General features: G+C 50.2%; 8 protein-coding genes across 8 annotated transcripts; 3 read left to right on the top strand and 5 right to left on the bottom strand.

Moving 5' to 3' along the window:
- Nucleotides 1-160: 160 nt before the first annotated feature.
- On the bottom strand, nucleotides 161-2542 carry LTR84_007392 (uncharacterized protein; the record flags this gene model as incomplete). Its single annotated transcript, XM_064850945.1, has 2 exons — nucleotides 161-2084; nucleotides 2448-2542. 2 exons carry the CDS (start codon nucleotides 2540-2542, stop codon nucleotides 161-163), a joined length of 2019 nt encoding a protein of 672 aa, XP_064702214.1.
- A 413-nt stretch (nucleotides 2543-2955) lies between these two features.
- LTR84_007391 (uncharacterized protein) lies at nucleotides 2956-4098 on the top strand (the record flags this gene model as incomplete). Its single annotated transcript, XM_064850944.1, has 1 exon — nucleotides 2956-4098. The coding sequence occupies one exon, from the start codon at nucleotides 2956-2958 to the stop codon at nucleotides 4096-4098; it is 1143 nt and encodes a 380-aa protein (XP_064702213.1).
- Nucleotides 4099-4622: 524 nt separating this feature from the next.
- On the bottom strand, nucleotides 4623-7407 carry LTR84_007390 (uncharacterized protein; the record flags this gene model as incomplete). The annotated part of the gene is made up of 2 exons (XM_064850943.1): nucleotides 4623-6064; nucleotides 6138-7407. The coding sequence occupies 2 exons, from the start codon at nucleotides 7405-7407 to the stop codon at nucleotides 4623-4625; spliced, it is 2712 nt and encodes a 903-aa protein (XP_064702212.1).
- A 536-nt stretch (nucleotides 7408-7943) lies between these two features.
- On the bottom strand, nucleotides 7944-9556 carry LTR84_007389 (uncharacterized protein; the record flags this gene model as incomplete). Its single annotated transcript, XM_064850942.1, has 4 exons — nucleotides 7944-8999; nucleotides 9063-9220; nucleotides 9280-9293; nucleotides 9348-9556. The coding sequence occupies 4 exons, from the start codon at nucleotides 9554-9556 to the stop codon at nucleotides 7944-7946; spliced, it is 1437 nt and encodes a 478-aa protein (XP_064702211.1).
- A 1438-nt stretch (nucleotides 9557-10994) lies between these two features.
- LTR84_007388 (uncharacterized protein) lies at nucleotides 10995-12052 on the top strand (the record flags this gene model as incomplete). The annotated part of the gene is made up of 3 exons (XM_064850941.1): nucleotides 10995-11039; nucleotides 11095-11519; nucleotides 11575-12052. 3 exons carry the CDS (start codon nucleotides 10995-10997, stop codon nucleotides 12050-12052), a joined length of 948 nt encoding a protein of 315 aa, XP_064702210.1.
- A 63-nt stretch (nucleotides 12053-12115) lies between these two features.
- On the bottom strand, nucleotides 12116-13645 carry LTR84_007387 (uncharacterized protein; the record flags this gene model as incomplete). The annotated part of the gene is made up of 1 exon (XM_064850940.1): nucleotides 12116-13645. One exon carries the CDS (start codon nucleotides 13643-13645, stop codon nucleotides 12116-12118), a length of 1530 nt encoding a protein of 509 aa, XP_064702209.1.
- Nucleotides 13646-14761: 1116 nt separating this feature from the next.
- LTR84_007386 (uncharacterized protein) lies at nucleotides 14762-16407 on the top strand (the record flags this gene model as incomplete). The annotated part of the gene is made up of 3 exons (XM_064850939.1): nucleotides 14762-15351; nucleotides 15407-16055; nucleotides 16111-16407. 3 exons carry the CDS (start codon nucleotides 14762-14764, stop codon nucleotides 16405-16407), a joined length of 1536 nt encoding a protein of 511 aa, XP_064702208.1.
- A 499-nt stretch (nucleotides 16408-16906) lies between these two features.
- On the bottom strand, nucleotides 16907-19905 carry LTR84_007385 (uncharacterized protein; the record flags this gene model as incomplete). The annotated part of the gene is made up of 2 exons (XM_064850938.1): nucleotides 16907-19728; nucleotides 19764-19905. The coding sequence occupies 2 exons, from the start codon at nucleotides 19903-19905 to the stop codon at nucleotides 16907-16909; spliced, it is 2964 nt and encodes a 987-aa protein (XP_064702207.1).
- Between the last annotated feature and the right edge of the window lie 8 nt (nucleotides 19906-19913).

Here is a 19913-nt window from a genome sequence, read left to right as displayed (position 1 = left end):
TGAGAATAGAATGATTCATCCAACTCTGTGGAGATTTCCAGCTACAGCTCCAACTAACCCCTGAACACCACGCTCCGAATGACAATGTGAAGGAAATGATCTTGTCTGAGAGCAAAGTCCAACATCAAGGACGATAATTACTCATCATAAATCACATGTTTTAGACCTCCACTTTGTAATTGCGTTTCCATTGTCTCTTGTGCGCATCTCGGCATAGTCCGCAAACGATGATCATGCACATCTGACACCAGAAAGCATGATCGTCTGTAGAGTTCTTCTTCGCCAGCAGAATTTCTTTGGAAGGTGTTCGCTTCTGACAGTCGTCACTCTTCTCCGGCTGTTGAGCTGTCCCGGATGGTGGCTCAAGCTCCTCATGGTCTTCCCACACTGTTGTTCTCTGGAAGCATGAGAGGCATCCCACTTTGAAGTCGCCTGGGACTGTGGGATCGGAACCAACCTTCCAGAACTTAGGAATATTGCGCTTCTTCAGAAGCTCAAACCGATGCGCGCATCCCCAAGTATCAGTATACTCGTCCTCAGGCTCTGGGCCGAAAAAGAGATCCGCATCTTCCCAATTCTCGCGATCGGGGTCGTCCAAGTTTTCAATCTCTGTCGGAGTTTCATCACTGGTCGCTACAACCTGTACTTGAGAAGTATCTTCTCCTTCTACTTGCTGGATTTGTTCCTCAGTTGCTTGTTGAGTGGGTTCCTCGATTGACTCCTGTTGCCGAACCACCTCTTGGGTGGCTGAAGTGACTGCGTCCCTGGCCTCCTCCACACTTGTCAATACCTCAATTTCTGGTTCGGTGACACCCATGTCAGCGTCCGAGTCCGAGTCCAAGTCCAAGACCAACTCATCGTCAGGATTTTCTGGTCTTGCTCCATCCTCTCTTGCTGTGCGACACGGGTTTGAGTTGCATGCCATTATGGGTCTCCTGCAGTCCCAGCACCAATGAGCACCACAATTACATCTGACGTGTGCACAGCCAAACATCTTCATGACCCCGGTATTACATTTGGGGCAGACTTTGTACTTGAATTTCTTGATGATGGAATTATACTCCTCATTCTTTCCGCAAACGTGGGTGTCGTTCGCTAGGTTTTTGCATTTCGTGCACACTGCAGCAAGACAAGTGAAGCAGGCTACACGAGTCGCACCTTCAGGGATGAGACGTGAAGGGATGTAAGTGGAACATCTCGGCATAGGGCAGTAGAGCGGGTTGGGAGTGCCGTTTTCGATAAATCGCGTCTTGTACGCCTCAAGTTCAACAGCCGGAAGGATATCCTGAGCAACCTCATAGTGCATGACTCTACCACAGCACTGAACAGGCATTCGCTCCATATCCGACATTGCAACCTGGAATTCTCTCTTAAGACAATCATAGCAACGGGATTTGGTACAATTCCCAAGACACGGAACAGCATAGGGCCCCTCAAGGTCGGTGAAACAAACCGCGCATTGAGGCACTTTTGGCTTCGGGGGCTCCTTCTTAAGGCGTTTACGAGGGCGATCTCCAGTGGGTGGCGGCGAGATTATTGGCAGTGTCTGCACTGGTGCTGCTTGCTCCTGGTTGTTTCGTTGGACATTCTCTGTTCGCAGCTCATTTGACAAATTTCCTAAGTTGTCTGGAAGGATGGGATTGACCGCATAGATTTGCCCTGAGATGAAAATTTGAGGATGTAGATAGAATGCCTTTGCGGCGGCAGGCCAGGTTCGGAAGTCAACAATGCATATTCTGCGATCTGCAAAGGTGCCGGCCTCAATTCGTGTGCCTAGGTAACCCTCTAGGATCCGGAAGGTGCGATCAATGTCGGCAGAGACTTGTTGTGCGACTTCGGCACTGTGATGAATTGCGATGCACGTAAAGCTTGGTCCAGTGAGCTCCCCTGGCATTTCAACATCCATGATCTGATCGTTCACAGGATCTTTTGAGGAAGGAACAGTGTGAGAAGTGATGTCAATTGGTAATGACAGTGGACTGAGCGGTTCGTTTTGAAAAGTGAGAGGGCCAAGATCCGTGTGAAGAGAAGGAGTCGCGGCTGAGGCGCCGAGACGATTCGCACTTGAGGGAGATACGCTCCGCCTGTGGAAGCGGCGGGTTAAGAAAGAGCAAGCCATCGTGCGTGCAATGAACGACGACGATGTCGCGCTTTTAGGACCGTTTTGATAGCAATCGCGACAATGTCCAGCACATGTAGCAGGAAAGCACGATGAATAGATTGAGCAGGTAGCAAGCGCCAACAAGAAGGACAAACAGAGCAATATGCTAGTGAGTAAGACGACGTCAAACACAAGCCAGCTGAGATCAAGCAGCTCGTAGTATACCAAACAATTGCGAAAAGGATGACAAGGAGCAGGACTCAATGAATACCTTATACTTTGTTCACGATGCGAAAAGGATTATCAGATGGACACCCGTAGGCCACAAGGCTATGTTTTGACTCACAGACTTGGATTAGCAGAAGATTGATACAGAAAGCCAGGCAGAGGGAGGACTTCTGCCTGCAATTGCAATTGGCGGACCTTATCCAGGCTGTACATGATGGCTGTACCACCGGAACTGGAGCCTAGCTAAAGTCGAGCCTGGCTCCGGAGAATCCTTCGGGCCATAGCTAATGGTTATATTTATGACAGATTATGACTCCAGCAGTATCAAGTATTCGCATCGTGGAATCTCAAGATGGAAAGTCAAATGGGTAGAGGTCATATCGAGGCGAACTCGAAGATGAAAGTTACCTCAATTGATGTGAAATTGACATTTGCCATCATGGTCGTTGAAACGAAGCCGGCAATTGCAAGGCGATGTCCGGAGAAACAATTTTGCCGGACTATTGCCAAGATTTCAATTAAACCCCGACGCGTCTCTAAGAACGCGGACCTGGCTTGCTCCAGACTGCGGTGCACTGCCACTTCTACCTTGACTCATTACCACGACCCTTCTAAGATCGGTGCTAATGGCGAGACTCAAGAGACGATCGGAGGCCATCTCTCGAGATCCTTCTGAACCAGAATCTGAGTCAGATCGACCACAGACCCTAGCACGTCGTCGTCAACGCTCCAGTTCCGCGTCGTCAAATCAATCCAATGCCTCATCAGCGGGCTCGCAACGAAACGAGCCAACAGGGCAGAACCAACAAGAAATACTCATCAAAAGACTAGTTCGTCTCGCATTGGCGACAGAGTTCTCTCGTACTCCTCTCCGAAGAAGCGACATATCCACCAAGATCTTCAAAGACAGTTATCTCTCTGGACGGAGTTTCCGCTCCATCTTCGAGGGCGCGCAAACGGTTTTGAGGGAGACATTCGGCATGGAGCTATTTGAGCTTCCCTCGAAGGAAAAGACCAACCTCAAGGACCGACGGCTACAAGCCACCCAAACCAAGACATCCACTTCGACCACAAAAAGCTGGATTCTCATCTCAGTACTACCACCTTCATACAAGACCAATCCAGTTATAATACAGCCAGCAAAGGCACCAGACATCGGGACTGAATCAAGCTGGACTGCATTCTACACCCTGGTCATCTCTCTGATATACCTGAACAATAACTCACTCCCGGACCAAAAACTCTCTCGCTACCTCCGCCGCCTAAACGCAGACACCAACACACCATTCGGCATGCTGGACAAAGTCCTCCAAAGAATGCAAAAAGAAGGCTACATCGAAAAGCGGCGCGACACCGTCATGGGCGAAGAAGTCACGGAATGGTTCGTGGGCCCCAGAGGCAAAGTCGAAGTCGGCATCCGTGGAGTCACGGGGCTGGTGAAGAGCGTCTACGGCCACGGCGCGGTCCCCCTGTTTAAGCGACAGGACGAGGAGACCGAAGAGGCCACCGCGGTCGTCAAGGTCGAACTCGACGAACTCAACGGCAAGCTGTCACGGAGCCTGGGCGTCAAGATCGGCGGCGATGCACGAGCAGCAGCACAGCAGGGCGGCGAGGGTGACGAGGACGAGCAGGCAGAGGACTCGGGGAACAACAATGATTCTGGGGAAGCGGGTCCTTCGAGGACGAGACGTCAGCAGAAACAACCTGCTCGTGGTGGGCGCAGGAGGCAGACAGCACGGAATGATGATGACGACGACGATGATGACTGAATAGATACCTTGTATAGAATCGATTTGCGCGAACGTGTACGAATATATGAGTTTCACGAGTCTATCCACACTCTTTCCCAAGTATCGTGCCTCGAAAACCCACGTCAATGAGTGACTCTTGCCAAACATGACATCATCTAGTGCCCGTCCATGATCTCGACACGCCGACTCAAATTCGATATACTGTGGGATTCTGGATCCGACGATTTTTAATAGACGATAGTTCTCATTCCCCAAAAAGTCTATGTGTCTCTCGATACGAGGAGATGCTGAAGGTGCTTCGGTAGGTATGTATGTAGGTACATAAAATGTCCCGATCGTTGGAAGGTTGGACCGGTACCCAGAAAAGATTGGACGCCCACGCCATGCAGCATACGGAGGATTCTCTCGACTTGCCCTCACCACCACATCTGCTGTTTCCTGGGGTTGAACTCGCCTCAGCCGACCGCTTACTTCTAATCGCAGTCCTGACTTACCCAACAAATCACAGGCTTTGTCCAAGGAGCGTGATGATGGGAGTCGAATCAGCCAAAAGGTGAGAAGCCGCCTCGACCACCACCACCTCCACCGCCAGCGCCAGCGAATCTGAATCCACCGCCTCCTCCACCGCCGCCGCCACCCATACCATTCATCATGTTGAAAAGCATCTCGGGGTCGATCTGGACACCACCTCCACCACCAAATCCGTGCATACCTCCCATACCACCAGGGAAACCGCCACCCATACCTCCCATACCAGGTTCCATCAGATCGGCACCAGAATCATACATGTGCCGTTTTTGAGGGTCAAGCAGCGTTTCTTTGGCCTCGAGACAGTCCTTGAATTCTTCCTCCTTTTTCTTGTCTCCCATCGTCTTATCTGGATGCAGCACGGCAGCTTTTCGCTTGTATGCCCGCTCAATATCCTTGTCACCAGCGTCCTTGTCAACACCCAGAATCTTGTAGTAATCCTTGCGTTTGGACTTCTTAAGCTCCAGTTCCGCATTGCGTAATTCCTTGTTGAGTTCTCCGTCACCTGGATTCTCCTCAGCCATGGATTTGAGATCCTTCACAGCCTGCTCCCAATCACCAGACTCCCCAGTGGCTTTTGCGCGAGTGCGTTTCGCTTTGGAGTAGGTTGGATCCAGTTTGAGTGCTAAATCACAATCAGATCGTGCCTCCTCGTACTCCTTGATCTTTATTCTTGCCAGTGCTCGATTTCCCAATAATTTGGCATTGGTGACTTTGTTTGCTGAATCAATTGTCAAGGCATCGGTATATCCAACCACGGCATCAGAATATTTCCCCCGTTTAAACATATCGTTAGCGGATGTTCTGGCCCGATCCAGTTTCTTCATGGTCCGCAAAGAATTTCGTGCATCTGCATTGTCGGGGTCCAAACTCAGTGCCTGTCGGAAGTAGTCCTCGGCACGCTCATAGTCGCTCTTGCCCTGTCGAGGCTTGTCGTCTTTGAGATAAAATGCGCGGCCTGCAAGTACTATCGCTTCGGCATCCATAGGATTCTCCCGCATCAAAGCCTGGGAAATTGCTTGCACCTCGCCGAGTGCATTGGCTGAGCCAATTTTCAAATTTGCTTTGGCTCTCAAAATCTGCCATCGTCTTGGAGTGGGAGTGCCTGCACCTAGTGTTTGCTTGGCCTGGTCGATACTCCACAAAGCCATATTTCCATTGCCTTCCTCAGCATTGATTTGATCCTCAGCAACTCTTATCGAAGTCAGTGCTTTGGTTGCGGCGGAAGTATCTGTGGCAGAGGCATGGGGGATTTTGGCGTATGTATCCAGTGCATCTTGTGGCCGACCTAGTGAAGTATAGATGCGTGCGAGTCGATGTAGAATTTTGTCATTCTTGGGATCTAATCTGCTCGCTTGTAATGAATCGCCTAAAGCTTGACTGTATTTGTTTGCGGAAATGTAGGCTGCGGCTCTGTTGGAAAGATATGTAGGGTTGGAGGGTTCTGCATCAACGGCTATACATATTTGTCAGCGAAATGGAAGAGGAATGGTTTTATTAGCTACCAGTCGGACAGAGTTGAGACTTACCCTTGGTATATTCGACTATCGCCCGCTCATAGTCCTTGGCCTTGAAGAATTTGTTGCCAGCGGCTTTGGACGCTTCCGGGTCGACCTTCACCGGAGTGACTTTATGTGGTGGAGGAGTCGGACTTCGCTCATCTGAAGCATTGGTTCCATCTGTGCTGTGATCGCTGGCATGGTCAGGGAATGCGCCTGGAGCCTCTTTGGATGGAGTGGCAGGCGGCGAAGCGCCATTGACAAAAGTTTGTTCTGAGGCTTCGGAAAGATCTCTGTCCATCGACATTGAAGAACGACCGGCCTCGGCCTCTTGACGTGCCATCTGAGCCGTGACAAATTGACGCCGCTGATCAGGAGGAAGATTTAGAGGGTGGGTGTTTGGATCGTGTTTGGATTTCTTCTTGTCCTTTTCTCTGTCCTTGTCGTGTTTTTTCGGAGACCTGGACTTCCGCATGCCAGAAGTGACGGTAGATGTCTGAGTGTGACTAGTGGTCGGGAAAGCCGCAGCCTGGGGCGCAGGTGCAGAAAATGACACAGGCACAGGCCTTGGAAAAGATGGTGGGGGCGCGGCAGGAGCCTCACCAAAATTCGGACGATGACTTATTGAAGGTGAGGAATTCAACGAGCGTAGATGGGACCGAAGATTTTGTTCAGTCAAAGGAGCCGCTTTTCCCGACTTAAGCTTTGACTCGTCGGCTTGAAAAAGCGGGAGGGGAGTGGTGTAAGATGTGGAACGGGCTTTGGAGGTCAGTTTGCCGGTTGATGGTGATGGAGATGGAGATGGAATTCTGTGGGCGGGAGTGGCAGCGGCCGTGGTGGGAGTGAAGGGAGGCTGCTGCTGGGATGTGGTACTGGCACTGGCAGCATGCGAGGGCTGCCGTGGGTTCCTGAAGTCTTCTCTCGATCTCTGAATCTGTCCTTGAGGCTGACTCCGAGGCTTTCTGTTGTGTGTCTGGATTTGACCCTGATTTGGCTGTGGTGAAAATTTGGGTTGATTACTTTCTGGTGCAGGCAAAGGCGGGCTCCGAGTCAGGCTGCGGTCATGTTCAAGTTCTTGATCGAAATGTCTAGAAGTTCGGGGATTTTTGGCGCCGGGGTGGGCTTGTTTGGCGTAGCGACTGTTGCTGGGATCTGCCATCCGGACGTCAGAATAGGTGCTCTCGAGGCCCCCGCCGCCCAACGATAGGCGCTTTAGGCGGTCTAGGGGCTTTAGCTTGGGTGCTGGCCTCGGCAGGCGCCCATCAGCATCCTTGACTGGCTTCCGGTTGCCAGCAGGCATCCTGCTAACCCGTCTAACGGTCGCTTGTTCTCTCACTTCTGCACCTGTTGGCTCCCTTTGGATCTTTCAGTGCGAATGATCAGAGAAGGGGTTTGATCTTCTGCGTCTGTTACGTAGGTTCAGACCGCCATGGACCTATTAACCCACTGACTGGCACCTGTGATCCGGCCAATGAGTGTAGTAGTAAGTGACAATGATATGAAGCCGACATGGGCACGTGAAGAAACATTGGAAACCACAGGCCAATTTAAGAAACCACGGTAGATGTTAATATTCTTGAAGGTTTGTGTGTGAGGAACCGCTGCCTATCTTTGCAAGGACTGCCTTACTCCCAGACTAGATCGCGGACAAAATCGATTACACTGGGCCTAAAGTGCCACTAATCACTAATGGTGATCATGCCTCTGTCGCGAAGGCTCGCCTGGCTGGCAATCGTAAAGACAAAGAGAAATTGTGACAACCATGATCCAGTGCTCCAGCCCCTTGCCCCTTTAACAACATAGCTTGGTATCAGAAACAACTTAAATCAGTAACAATCATTCAGCATTGCTCTGGCACGACCAGCTGCTTCCACTTGCTTGGTTGTGAATCGAATACCCTGAGGCATACAGCCCCATGCCACAGATACCCAGTCCCATTCCTACCAGTCCCACGTTCACCACAGTCAAACACATCTTCTTCCAATTTTTGGAATACTGGCCTCGGTTCAAAAAGATCCAGAAAATCCCAGAGATTCCATAGGTGAACCATGAAGCAAACAAGCTTGATATCAAGGACAGCAAATCGTTGAAGTTGGGAATCGATTCGGCGATGATCCATGCAATCACCCATAGTGTCAGTGTAATTACAAGCCAGCTACCCACTGCGAGCGGCGTCCTCTTCGACATATGTTTGGTCCCTCGAAAAAGCCGAACATAGATATACTTTGACGCGACGTGGCCATAGATGACACCCGCAATGATAATGGTCGGTATGGCCAGGCCCCAGGCGACTTTGCCCAAGGTCTTGCCCGCAGCACCGAGGGCAGGAGATGGCACATCATCTCCGCCATAGGCGTAAACCACCATTGCAACAAGGAAGTACATTCCAGTATCCGTAACTTGTAGCAATACCAATGCCTTCGGGAAGTCCTTTGGGTTCCTCATTTCCGAGATGAAACTAAAGAACGCAACGTGACCAGCGTAGGCAAATACGATGTTTGTCACGCTGAGGAATGCTGTAGCGAAAGACGCAGTCTGCGTCGCATGGTAATGGCCCTGGGACGGATTGCGAGCTCCAACTCCTGCCATAGTGATCAACACGGCGGTGACAATGCTGACGAAGCTTACACAGGATAGCCATGACACCTTCAACAAAGTTCTTGGTACGTCGAACAACCAAAAGAGTACCAAGCCAACCACGCCCCAAGCGATTGTGCAGGTGGCCCCATTGGTCAAGGTGCTTAAACAAATCGTCCAGGTCAATATATGACTGGCCATGCTGAAGACCAAGAATATCGTTTGAGCAGCACCGAGAAATTCTCTACCAAACCTTGCCCAGCGAGGCCCTAATGGTTCAAAGAGAACATGTCCTGCGTCCGCCATATTGTGAACCTGAATAGACACTACAATTAATATAACAGAACGGGGTGGTTTCTCGGCTCAAGTGTAACATACCCATGGATAAGCACTCTTGAATTGGCCGATGACATAGCCAGAATACGTGGCCACCGTCCCCAAGCTCAATATCAAAATTGCGCCCGGGACCATGCCGATTGTCGCGAGAACGGAAGGTAATGACAGAATTCCCAAGGAAATGGTCTCGGCTATCATGACTTTTTCGCAGATCCAGTTAGCGCAAGAAAGCATGCCATCAATAGATCTTGTCACCTACTCATGCTACATTGCCTGTCGTAGATCATCAGCACAAATTCGTGTTAAATTGAGCTGGGATCGACTTACCACCACTTCAGAGTACGATACTTGACACCATCCTCGTCGCCTTCTTCACCGAAAGGATCTGCATTTTGGTGTTCGCTGCGCCGTCGAAACGTCTCTTTGAATGACGACCGTCTCGTCGCTTGTTGCCCGTTATTGAGTGCGCCTTCTTTCTCTGCATCGGCACCAAAAGGATCTGACGACGCTCGTAAGGTAGGGGATCTGGAAGTCATACTAGACTTGGGGGCGGGAGTGTGCCTTTTTCAAACCTCTGAAGGAAGCTCAAACGAACTCACAGAAAGTGCTCCCAATTGAGTCTTCAATCACAGAGTAGCACGAGAGAAAAACCAAGTTGGCGTCACAGGTTTATTCATAATATCCGACAAGGCGTACCATTCCCACGAAACCTCGCAGGATATGATGCCATGACGACCGTTTCGAGTCGTTCGAACGTCATTGCTCTTCTCCCCTCCGAAAGTCCCTACTTAGAACGGGAGTGCAACTCCGTAAGTGGAGTCAACTTCCAGCCTTACCTGGATATTGAAGAATTGTGTTTTGTCAGGGTTTGGGTTGTTTTCAAGACGTCAAAGGTCGATCAGCCCGATCTCTTGGCCGACTTATCCGGACCGAAGTGGTACCTAGATGGGTTAGACTGAAGAGCTTGGGCTTGCTTGTTAGCAGGCTATTGTCAATTATCGGGACCTTTGTACCAACCAACATAGTACCATACCTCGTCTTCAGTTCTTCTTCAAAAAAGAGAAGAGCCATCACAAGCGGAGCATCGCGCGAGTTTCAATATATTCAGCCACCGTTCCAAAGATTGCCCTCTCATTGGCACGTACTGATCTGGCATGGGAGTTGGTCATAATTGCCTAGGTGGTGATCTGGGCACTCGGCGCTCGTGGTGCTACTCCAGAGCTCCTAGTCATCCTCACAAAATTGAGTGAGAAGCATGTATCAACCTGTACGGTAGCAAAAGAGTACTTGTCTACTATTCTACCAAAGAACACCTCTTGCTCAGAGTTTTGAATGCACTGACAGAAATGGAAGACCTCTATCCGAAAGCAGTAATTTAGTATTCTGCGCGATTACCTTGCGACTCCGCCTTTCGGAACTGGGTACCCATATCCGACGTTATTAATATGGCAAGCGTTTCGACTGGATTAGCAGTCAAGGAATATTCAGGTTCAGATGCCTTCCAGATATTCATAGGATAAATGCGCTGGCCTCTTCCATGACTGGTCGATTACTCCCCACGAGTTACTCAGCAAGGTTTATTAATCCCATCAGCGTGGCTCTGGGCAATATACAAGCATGTATGACTTCGGCAGCCCATAAATCAGATCGTTCGTTTTGGTATCTTATCCGCTGCTCCAATAACCGAGAGAAGGAATATGTTGTGATGACGCATATTGATCTCGAGACGTGGGCGCTGAGCTGATTACCAATTCGTGGCCAGCTTCTGATCCGGGCTTGTGATGGTACGATGAGAGACTCCTGAATGGAGCAGGAGACGAAGTATAAGATGTTGGTGATTCTGCGAGGAAATGGATCTTCTGTTTCAAACAGCTTGTATTTCGATCCCTCGATCACTAGCAGCAGATACTCGGGCACGGCCACGAGCACCACCGATACCCAATTTGATAGTATAGCAAGACTATCTCGATCAACATGTCAACAACTGGCGGAGGATATAGGAGGGTGGCAGTGTTTGGCGTAAGTGAAAATTGAGCTCAAGAGACCGAGGACGATGAGAGACTGACATTGCCAGGCCGGTGGTACAAACATCGGACACCATGTCGTCAAAGCGCTCGCATCTAAACCCGACCTCTTTACCGTTGAAATCATTGCCAGAAAGTCGTCCAAGTCGACATTCCCAACAGGCGTCACAGTGCGCTACGTCGACGATGATTTACCCCATCAGCAATTGGTAGAAGCATTGACTGGGCAAGATGCACTCGTCTCAGCAATTGGATATGGCGCGATCGAACTCGAGAAACCTCTAATCGAGGCCGCCATCGAAGCAAAAGTCAAACGCTTCCTCCCTTCAGAGTACGGACTGAACAACACGAATCCCATCGCCAGAAAACTCTGCCCTGTCTTCAACGCCAAGGGTGAGATCATCGAGTACTTGAAGACGAAAGAGTCGACCGGCCTATCGTGGACGGCCGTACCTAATGGCATGTGGCTTGACTGGTAAAAAGGCAAGGTCCTCTTGGAGCCGAACCGAAGCTAATACGTGATTGCAAAGGACGCTCGATCCAGCGATAGCATTTGCGGACATCAATGTACAAACACACACCGCCAAGCTCTGGGAGAACGGAAATCACAAGCTTTCTTTCTCCACACTCCCCTGGGCAGCCGAAGGGATCGCTCAGATTCTTCTCACACCAGAAGAGACCGCGAACAAGGTCGTGCCAATCCACGGCTTTGAGGCAAGCCAGAACGACCTCCTCAGTGCGTTGCAAAGGCTGCAGAACGTCACTTACCAGATAAGTCACTTTGATCTCAAGACAGGGGTTGAGCAAGCGCAAACTTCGTGGGTTCAGAATAAAGATATTCAGTCCGCGCTGTGGTTGGTCAAAGCTGGGTTCTTCACCGCTGGTAATGGTAGCAATTTCGTCAGGGAAGGCACTGTGCAGGTTGGCAATGAGTTCTTGAACCTGCCACCATTGGATTTCAATGAGATCGTGGAGAAGGCTGTGAAACAATGGGCAGAAAGGCTGTAATGTATGATAGGCAGTTGATTGGTATGATTATAATGCTCTGTGGCCACAACGCAAGCCATGAGTCTAATTTTGCCATCTCAACAGGGTCATAGACAGTTTAGGGAAAACAAACTTCCCATTCTTGCCGTCCCAGTCTGACTCTTCGATCTTAACCTCTTCCTTACCTCCCATATTGCTAACTTTCGCGTTTGATCCAGTCACCGTGTACACTTTGACGGTAGATCCTTCTTTGACGCCGCCGATTGAAGTTTCCATATCCGACTCGAGATGTAGATTGACTACGACCACATTTACCCATCCCTCATCATCCAACGTGGCACTCACATCTAAGAATGGAGTCTCTTTCACCGCCCTAACCCAGGCAGGCTTGGTAGGACCCTCATAAGCAGCACTGGCGACATGTACTGCAATAGTGTGTCCCTTCATGTACTTGCAGAATAGTTCGTAAGGCCACCATGTTGTTTGCTTGGTGATACCTTTCTGATTCGTCATGAGGGGACTCAGGACGTTGACGCTCTGAGCGATACACGCCATCTCGACATCCTTGGACTTTCGGACGAAAACGTTCAACCACACCGCAACACCGAGAGCATCCGACAGAGTATAATTCTCTTCTCCACCTTTACTGCCTGGCGCTCGCTTCGGGTCCCAGACGTTCCACTCGTCAAATGCGATTCCGGGTCTCTTCTGCTCTGGGGGTATCTTGTTCTCGATAAATGCCAAGTCGATCAGGCTGGAGCACACTTCGATGTGTCGCTCAGCCGCCAATGGTGCCGTCACGTTCTCATAATGATCCTCACTAGCCGTGTAAAGATGAATGCTGTGCAAATCGACGAGAGGGAGCCGTTCTTCTCCCAGATCGCTCAACCCAGCAGGCTGTAGATTATGCTTCAAAGTATGGTAATCCCAAGTCGATGCCCCTTCCTTACCGCACAGAATGAGCTGTATACTGGGATCCAGTAGCTTCAGAGCCTTGGACCACTGAAGGGCACGCTCGGCATATGCTTCCTGAGTCATCTGTTCGATCTGCCAGGGTCCCCACATCTCATTTCCAAGAGCCCAGTATTTCACCTTGTAAGGCTCCTCGTGGCCGTTCTTACGTCGGAGATTGGCGTAATACGTGTCTCTGGTGCCATTGCAGTAATCAACCCACGCCATGGCTTCGTCGAGCGTCCCAGTTCCAAAGTTAAGACATAGGAATGGCTCGGCATTGACAGCCTTGCACCATTTCATGAACTCATCCGTGCCGAAATGGTTGGTCTCGACCGTCTCCCACGCCAGCTCGGGTCGTGTTGGTCTTGACTCCAATGGTCCGATACCGTCCTGCCAATGGTAGGTCGCGCAGAAGTTTCCTCCAGGATACCTAAAGATGGGTATCTCGAGGGGTTTTAATGCCTCGAGGACATCTGTGCGGAATCCATTTGAGTCTATGAGGTCTTTGTTGGGGTTGGTCGGATCGAACAGCCCTGTGTAGATGCATCTTCCCATATGCTCGACGAATCCAGAATAGATATTCCTATTGATCTTCGAGACTTTCTGAGAAGGAAACACTGTGATTGAGGGAGATGAGGAGGTTGGGGTGTAGCTGGTCATGATGACTAGAGACAGCTACGACGGCTGCTTCTCCTGCTCGGTGTGCAAGGCTGTCAACTACAATGGACTTGGTGATCATTCACCACGTGATACTCGTTTACGCGAAATCCTGGAAGTATCTTTGACGATAAATTTGGACAGCTGGAGGGTCTAAAATAGGCAGTAAGAATATACAAACCTGAGTTATCTTGGACTCACCGAAGGTGGTGATCGTGGCTAATTTGCCTAAATTGACTTATCCTCGGTGGAGTTCTGGCCGAATAAATAGTCCACAGGCTGCCCCAAGCATCCTCTCACAGAGAACAATGGAGATCCTCCGCAGGGGATACCACTGTGTAACTTGGCAACTCCGCATCTTCGAAGAGTTTCCAGTTGGGTAACATGAACACTGGGCAACCCACGTGTCAAGAAATGACAGTGTGCTTGCTGTCCTTTGTTACCACTACCACTCCGAAGTCCTCAGAACTATAGCGGAGGTTCGCAGGATTGTTCAACGGACACTATTGGCTGTTTGAGTACAGATTGCACCTCTGGTAAAGAGAGTTGAGTGGTTCTTGAACCGAATGACCTCCATATGCCTCCCCACCGGAGAACTTCAGAATTTGGATACCGCCCACATCGCTCACACCGGAGTTTTCGGTCTCCATCATGATTCATGCTCCGCTAAACTTCCCTCCTCATCCTCCGGCGTGTCCTCCGCAATAATGCTTGCTGACTTCTCAATTCTCATTAAGCAACAAGGCAAATCGTCTTTACCATCGCGTGACACCGACATCAACCATTGGCCAATGGCCATCTCACGCTAGCATGGTCACATTCTGCGGGGATTTGTCTTTTGTGGGAAAATTCTACGGGATGAATGTGCCGCTAACGGGGATGCTGGTATCAACTCATATCCACCGGTCATAACACTTCTTGGGGCGGCCTTGTTTTTTACTTATTAAGTCGTTGGTGCCGCGAAGATATCTTCAACTTTGCATCCTTCCACCACTCACTTCTGTACGAAGCGGCGACGCATTCCGCAGAAGTATCTCTGGGTCGACATTGCAATCTACTAGTACTGCTGGGTCACCATTCTAGTCTCTCATAATAGCACGACATACGACTTCTGTCAAGATGGCACTTCCCCCGAAGTGGTATCAGTTCCTGGTCGGAGTGTTTGCCTCGCTCGGTTCTTACCTCTTTGGTTATGACCTGGGTGTCATTGCCGAAGTGATCGCTAGCAACACCTTCAAGGACAAATTCGCCGCCAATGACACGCAATCTGGACTCGTGGTTTCCATGTTCACGACTGGTGCCTTCTTTGGAGCCATGTTCGCAGGTCCCAGTGGTGATTATCTTGGCCGCCGATGGACTATCGCAATAGGCGCCACCATCTTTGTCCTTGGCGGAGGACTCCAAACAGGCGCGATGAATCTGGCGTACCTCTACTCAGGCCGCTTTCTCGCTGGACTCGGAGTGGGATTCCTCGTTATGATCATCCCGCTATATCAAGCTGAATTGGCGCACCCGAGCATCAGAGGACGTATTACAGCCCTACAGCAGTTTATGCTCGGGGTGGGTGCTCTCGTTGCCTCGTGGATATCATGGGGAACGTACGTCAACATCAAGGGCAACAGCGCACAATGGAGAATTCCACTTGGATTGCAGATTGTGCCCGCTGTATTTCTAGGGGCCCTGATTTTCCTCTTCCCGGAGTCCCCAAGGTTCGTATTTCCCACTTAACCCATCGATGTCTCCTGACTCACACGCTATCTACAGATGGCTCATGGACCACGACCAATCCGACAAGGCGTTAGCAACTCTTGGAAAGCTCCACGCACACGGAAACACAAATGATCCATGGGTTATTGCCGAGTATGAGCAGATCCAAGCCTCGATCGCCCATGAACACCAGCACGAAGCGAAATCCTACGTCGAGCTCTTCAAATCACGATCTGCCTTCCGCAGACTATTCATATGCTGCGCTCTGCAGGCCTCGATCCAAATGACTGGAGTTTCTGCAATCCAGTACTACTCTGTGACTATCTACGGCCAAATTGGCATTTCCGGAGACGACACCCTCAAATACCAGGGTATCAATAGCATCATCGCATTGATTGCACAGTTCTGCACAATCCTATTCATCGACCGAACTGGCAGAAGGTGGCCTTTGATTCTTGGAAATCTCGCAAACATGGTGACATTCATTATTGCGACCATTCTGCTCGCCAAATTCCCGCCTGGCACTTCGGATAACCGCAGTGCTCAATGGGGATTCATCATCATGACGTGGCTTTACAATTTCTCCTTCTCCTGTACTTGCGGTCCGCTGAGTTGGATTATCCCGGCCGAGGTCTTTGATACCCGAACTCGAAGCAAGGGTGTCTCCATCGCGACAATGACAAGTTTCGCATTTAATACCTTGATTGTAAGTTCAATGTCTCTAAAAGTTAAATGTTACAAACACTGACTCAATCAAACAGGGCCAAGTCACACCCATTGCAATGACCAACATCGGTTACAAGTACTACTACCTCTTCATCATCTGCAATCTGACCAACGCTCTATTCTTCTGGCTTACCCTTCCCGAAACCGCTCGCCGACCACTAGAAGAGATGAACTACCTGTTCAACAATGCACCCTGGATCGTTGTTGGTACCAGTAAGGATAGCTATGCGAGCCATGATCTCGAGAACAGGTTGAATGTGATCACAGCTGAGGCACAGGTCAAGCACCGTGGAAGTGTCAAGCATGAGGAGAAGGTGGCTCATGAGTCTTGATCGCTAGGTCCTCTTGGCCTTGCCCGTAACTGGAATGCTTTTGGAGATAATGGGTCGACCTCGTTGTGCAATGTTCTCGCGAAGGCTTCAGCAAGCGAATGATTTCTGATGGCTTGTATCCTCATGTATCACTTTCTAATACTACCCTTTCCCACAGGATTGCTCTCATGCTGCTCGAATGAGATAGGCTACATTACCACTCAACAGCGTTGATTTGTGTAGAAGTTGATACTTCCGAGTTCAAATCTAAATTCGAGAACGCGCATGTATCAACTGACCATTGAACGCAATAGCTTCTCCCGAATGCTGATCTTCAAGAGTTAGTGTATATACAGGCTCCCGTGTGAAAATATCCGACGACTAAATTATTGGAGTATTTCTCACCCCTGGAGCCAATGAAATCTTAAGATTATCCAAATATTTACATGCCTCCCCGAGCCAAGCCGCAAATATAGCCGAATTCCAGCTGAACTAGTTAGTGCCTACCAAGACAAGTCATTCAGCCGGCTTTCCTCAACTCAGCCAGTTTCGTCAAGATATCGTGATGCTCTCTACTGACACCCCAACACGGCAGGCGCGTCCTCAGCAACTTGGCACCCTCGAGTAGCACCTTTTGCGGCGCCTTGCAGATATCTCCAACGTTGCTCATGTGCCCGGACATGTTATGTCCATTTCGCACGTAATGATGCACGATCTCATCGTCGCACGGCCGGTCCAGATGAATGAACTCGGGTTGCTCGTCGGAAGACGAGAAGTTGCCGTCGTCACTGTCGGAGTCGTTTGCCTGTGGCGCGGGTGGTTGGGAGGGAGCAGCAGAGCCCTTGTCTGTGGCCACTGGGGACTTGACACTGTCTCTGCCGCCGTGTGAGTCTGAGGGCGTCGTGTCGTCGGTGACTGCTGGGGCAGGCGGGTTCTCCAGATTCGCGGCTGCTTTGCTCATGAATTTTACGGGATGCTCTTTCCTCTCCATTCGTGAGGGTTGTACCACTGCCTCGGCGTCGGGGCCGCTAGGCCCCCCCTCTGGCCGTTGCAAGGCCATAGCCGCATCGCGCTCCAGAGCGGCGCTCTGATATGTTCCGTATGTCCAGAGGACCAATGAGGCCAGGTATACTGCAATGGGCTCGTAGAAACTAGCTGAAGAATAGCGCCGGACGTACCAGAACACGGAGCCTGCGTGGACCATGGCGAGCCGTGCTTTGTGCTGATCTTCACGCAACCATCGCCATATGATCTTTCGGATCTGAGGCAGCTTGGTGCTGTTGCGCGGCTGGTAGCTACCATCGTGGACGTAGAAGGATGCTTTCGGAGAGTTGTCGACTTTGCCAATCAGGCAGAACAGTAGATCTTGAATCTCTTGAAACGGAGTGAGAAGCACAATCCGTGCCAGGTGGAGATGAAGTATCACTCCATGTTCAATCCCGGACGCCTTGGCGACTGCACTGGAAGCTTGCCAATGTATGACATCAAGACAATCACAAGCGCTGTTTCTCCAGTTCGCATATAACGGATACAAGGGGAGCCAGAAATTGTCTTTCGTAGGGGTGTTGAGGAACCCTCTCGCTTTGCCTGTGGGTACCCATTCAGATAGAGGCTGCTTGATGTGCGTCCCGACTTCCCAGGTCCGTTGATAGAGGGTATGAATCAACAAGGCTTGTGAAAGCTCACTGTAAGCAGGGTCTACTTTCTTCTTGCTGTACAGAGTCTCCACACTCACACAGAGACTCGGTGTCTGAGAGGCCTTTTGGAACGCTTCAAACCAGGTATCTGCGGTAGAGGCGTTCCATAACATTTCGGAACAAGGTAGAGGCGTTCTTGCGTCGTCCATGTTGCATAAAGGTCTCGCATTGGCCATGAAGCCAAGTGAACAATCAAGCATCCACGTCATGTAACCAATCCGACGGAGTGACTCGACCTTGACCCAGGCATCCCATGATCGTGCGAGGGTTGTTTGGTTATTTCGAACTTCAGTGGTATTGAGTAGTTCAAATGGTTCCGTTATTTGCAAGACCCCCGACTCAAGACACCAGCGCGAAAGATCTGCATGGTACCGAGGCGCCAAGGCCCTGAGTTGTTCTCGATCAGCCTGCGTCAGACTGATGAGGTTCAGTATTCGAGCTTGAGCGAAGGCAACATCCAGAGAGCTGTCTAGCGAACCGTTGGCGTAATGATAGACTGCCCGTCGCAAGAATTCCTGGAAGGAATCTCTGATCTCTACGGTGTGCTGTACTTTGAGAAAGTTGCTCCCGATTGCTGCTACAGCAAGCACCAGAAGCCAATCTGTTTGCGGCCCGAATGTCGAATGGTGAACCAAGGGGTAATTGTGATGGAAATGCTCAAAGTAGAGTGCAACACAACTGTTGACATTGGCAAGACTTGGAAACGTCGAAGTCTCGAAAGAGTTTCTGATGAGGGTCTCCTGTCGGCATAGAATTTGGAAATAGTCTTCCAGAAGTTTGTACACGTCGTGTGTGCAGTACTCGCGGGTGGCTGAATTGAACGTGGTGACTGTGTACTCCGACACGCCAGGAAACGCATAAGTCGTCCGCCTTTCACGGGGTTTGGAGAAGAGGTCTGGCACAAACGAAGATTTGCGCCTCTTCCGCTTCGAATCGGAATGGTTGGAGGCGCTGTTTGTGGACTTGTTCATAAACAATGCACCATCACTCGTAGACGATGCTGGACTCTGCTCCAGGCCGAGCGCCGGAGGAGCTAGGTCATGATTATGGGATAACTCGAGTGACGCATTGTGAGGAAGTTGATAGAATTGAGAGGATCCGTCCATAGGTAGAGCCATCGCAAAGTCTTGCCCCATGTCAGTAGCCTCAGTTAGACTGGGAAGAATGAATGAAAAGTCTTGCTCAAGTTCAGCATCATATGGGGATGGATAGATGCTTGGTGGTATCCAATTTAGTGGTTCATCAAAGGATCCATAATCAAACTGTGCAACATGTTCTGAAAAATCGCCGGGATACTGATTCGAAGTCTGCGATCCAGGGAAATCTCCATGGCCCATCAAGTGATTTCCATCCGCGTCCAAAGAACTTAAGTTGGCCCCCGCGGGAGGAACATTGAGCCCGATTACTTGACTTGAGGAATATCCGACCGAAGGGCCTGTCTGCTCATACTGACTCGTGCTACTGAATTGAGCATTACCATGAGTATGAGATGATCCGGCGATTGAAGTGGTTGCAGTGACATTCTTGTCATGGGACAAGAAGTCACCATTTCCAGAGTTGCTGAATACCAGTTGACTGAACTGACCAGTCAGAGGTAGATTCTGGGACTCTCCTCCATATTTGATAGGTTCATCATTCAGAGCTGCTTTACGGCGTTTATTTGGGTAGATACATTCTAACTTTCGAACGCTGCATCGACCGCATGGAGTACCGCCAGAGCATCTCGATCTCGCTGAAGCACATCCATGACATGCTCTGAAGGTACCATGGGTGACCCGGTGGATGGGACCCCGATCTTCCGTGGTATGATGGCTTTTCTCATGGCGAAGA

This window comes from Exophiala bonariae, assembly GCF_035927105.1.
Source record: "Exophiala bonariae strain CCFEE 5792 chromosome Unknown scaffold_29, whole genome shotgun sequence".
In the NCBI taxonomy this organism is placed as follows: Eukaryota; Fungi; Ascomycota; class Eurotiomycetes; order Chaetothyriales; family Herpotrichiellaceae; genus Exophiala; species Exophiala bonariae.
The sequence above is the reverse complement of the archived record's forward strand: the minus strand, read 5'-3'. Positions and strand labels throughout refer to the sequence as shown.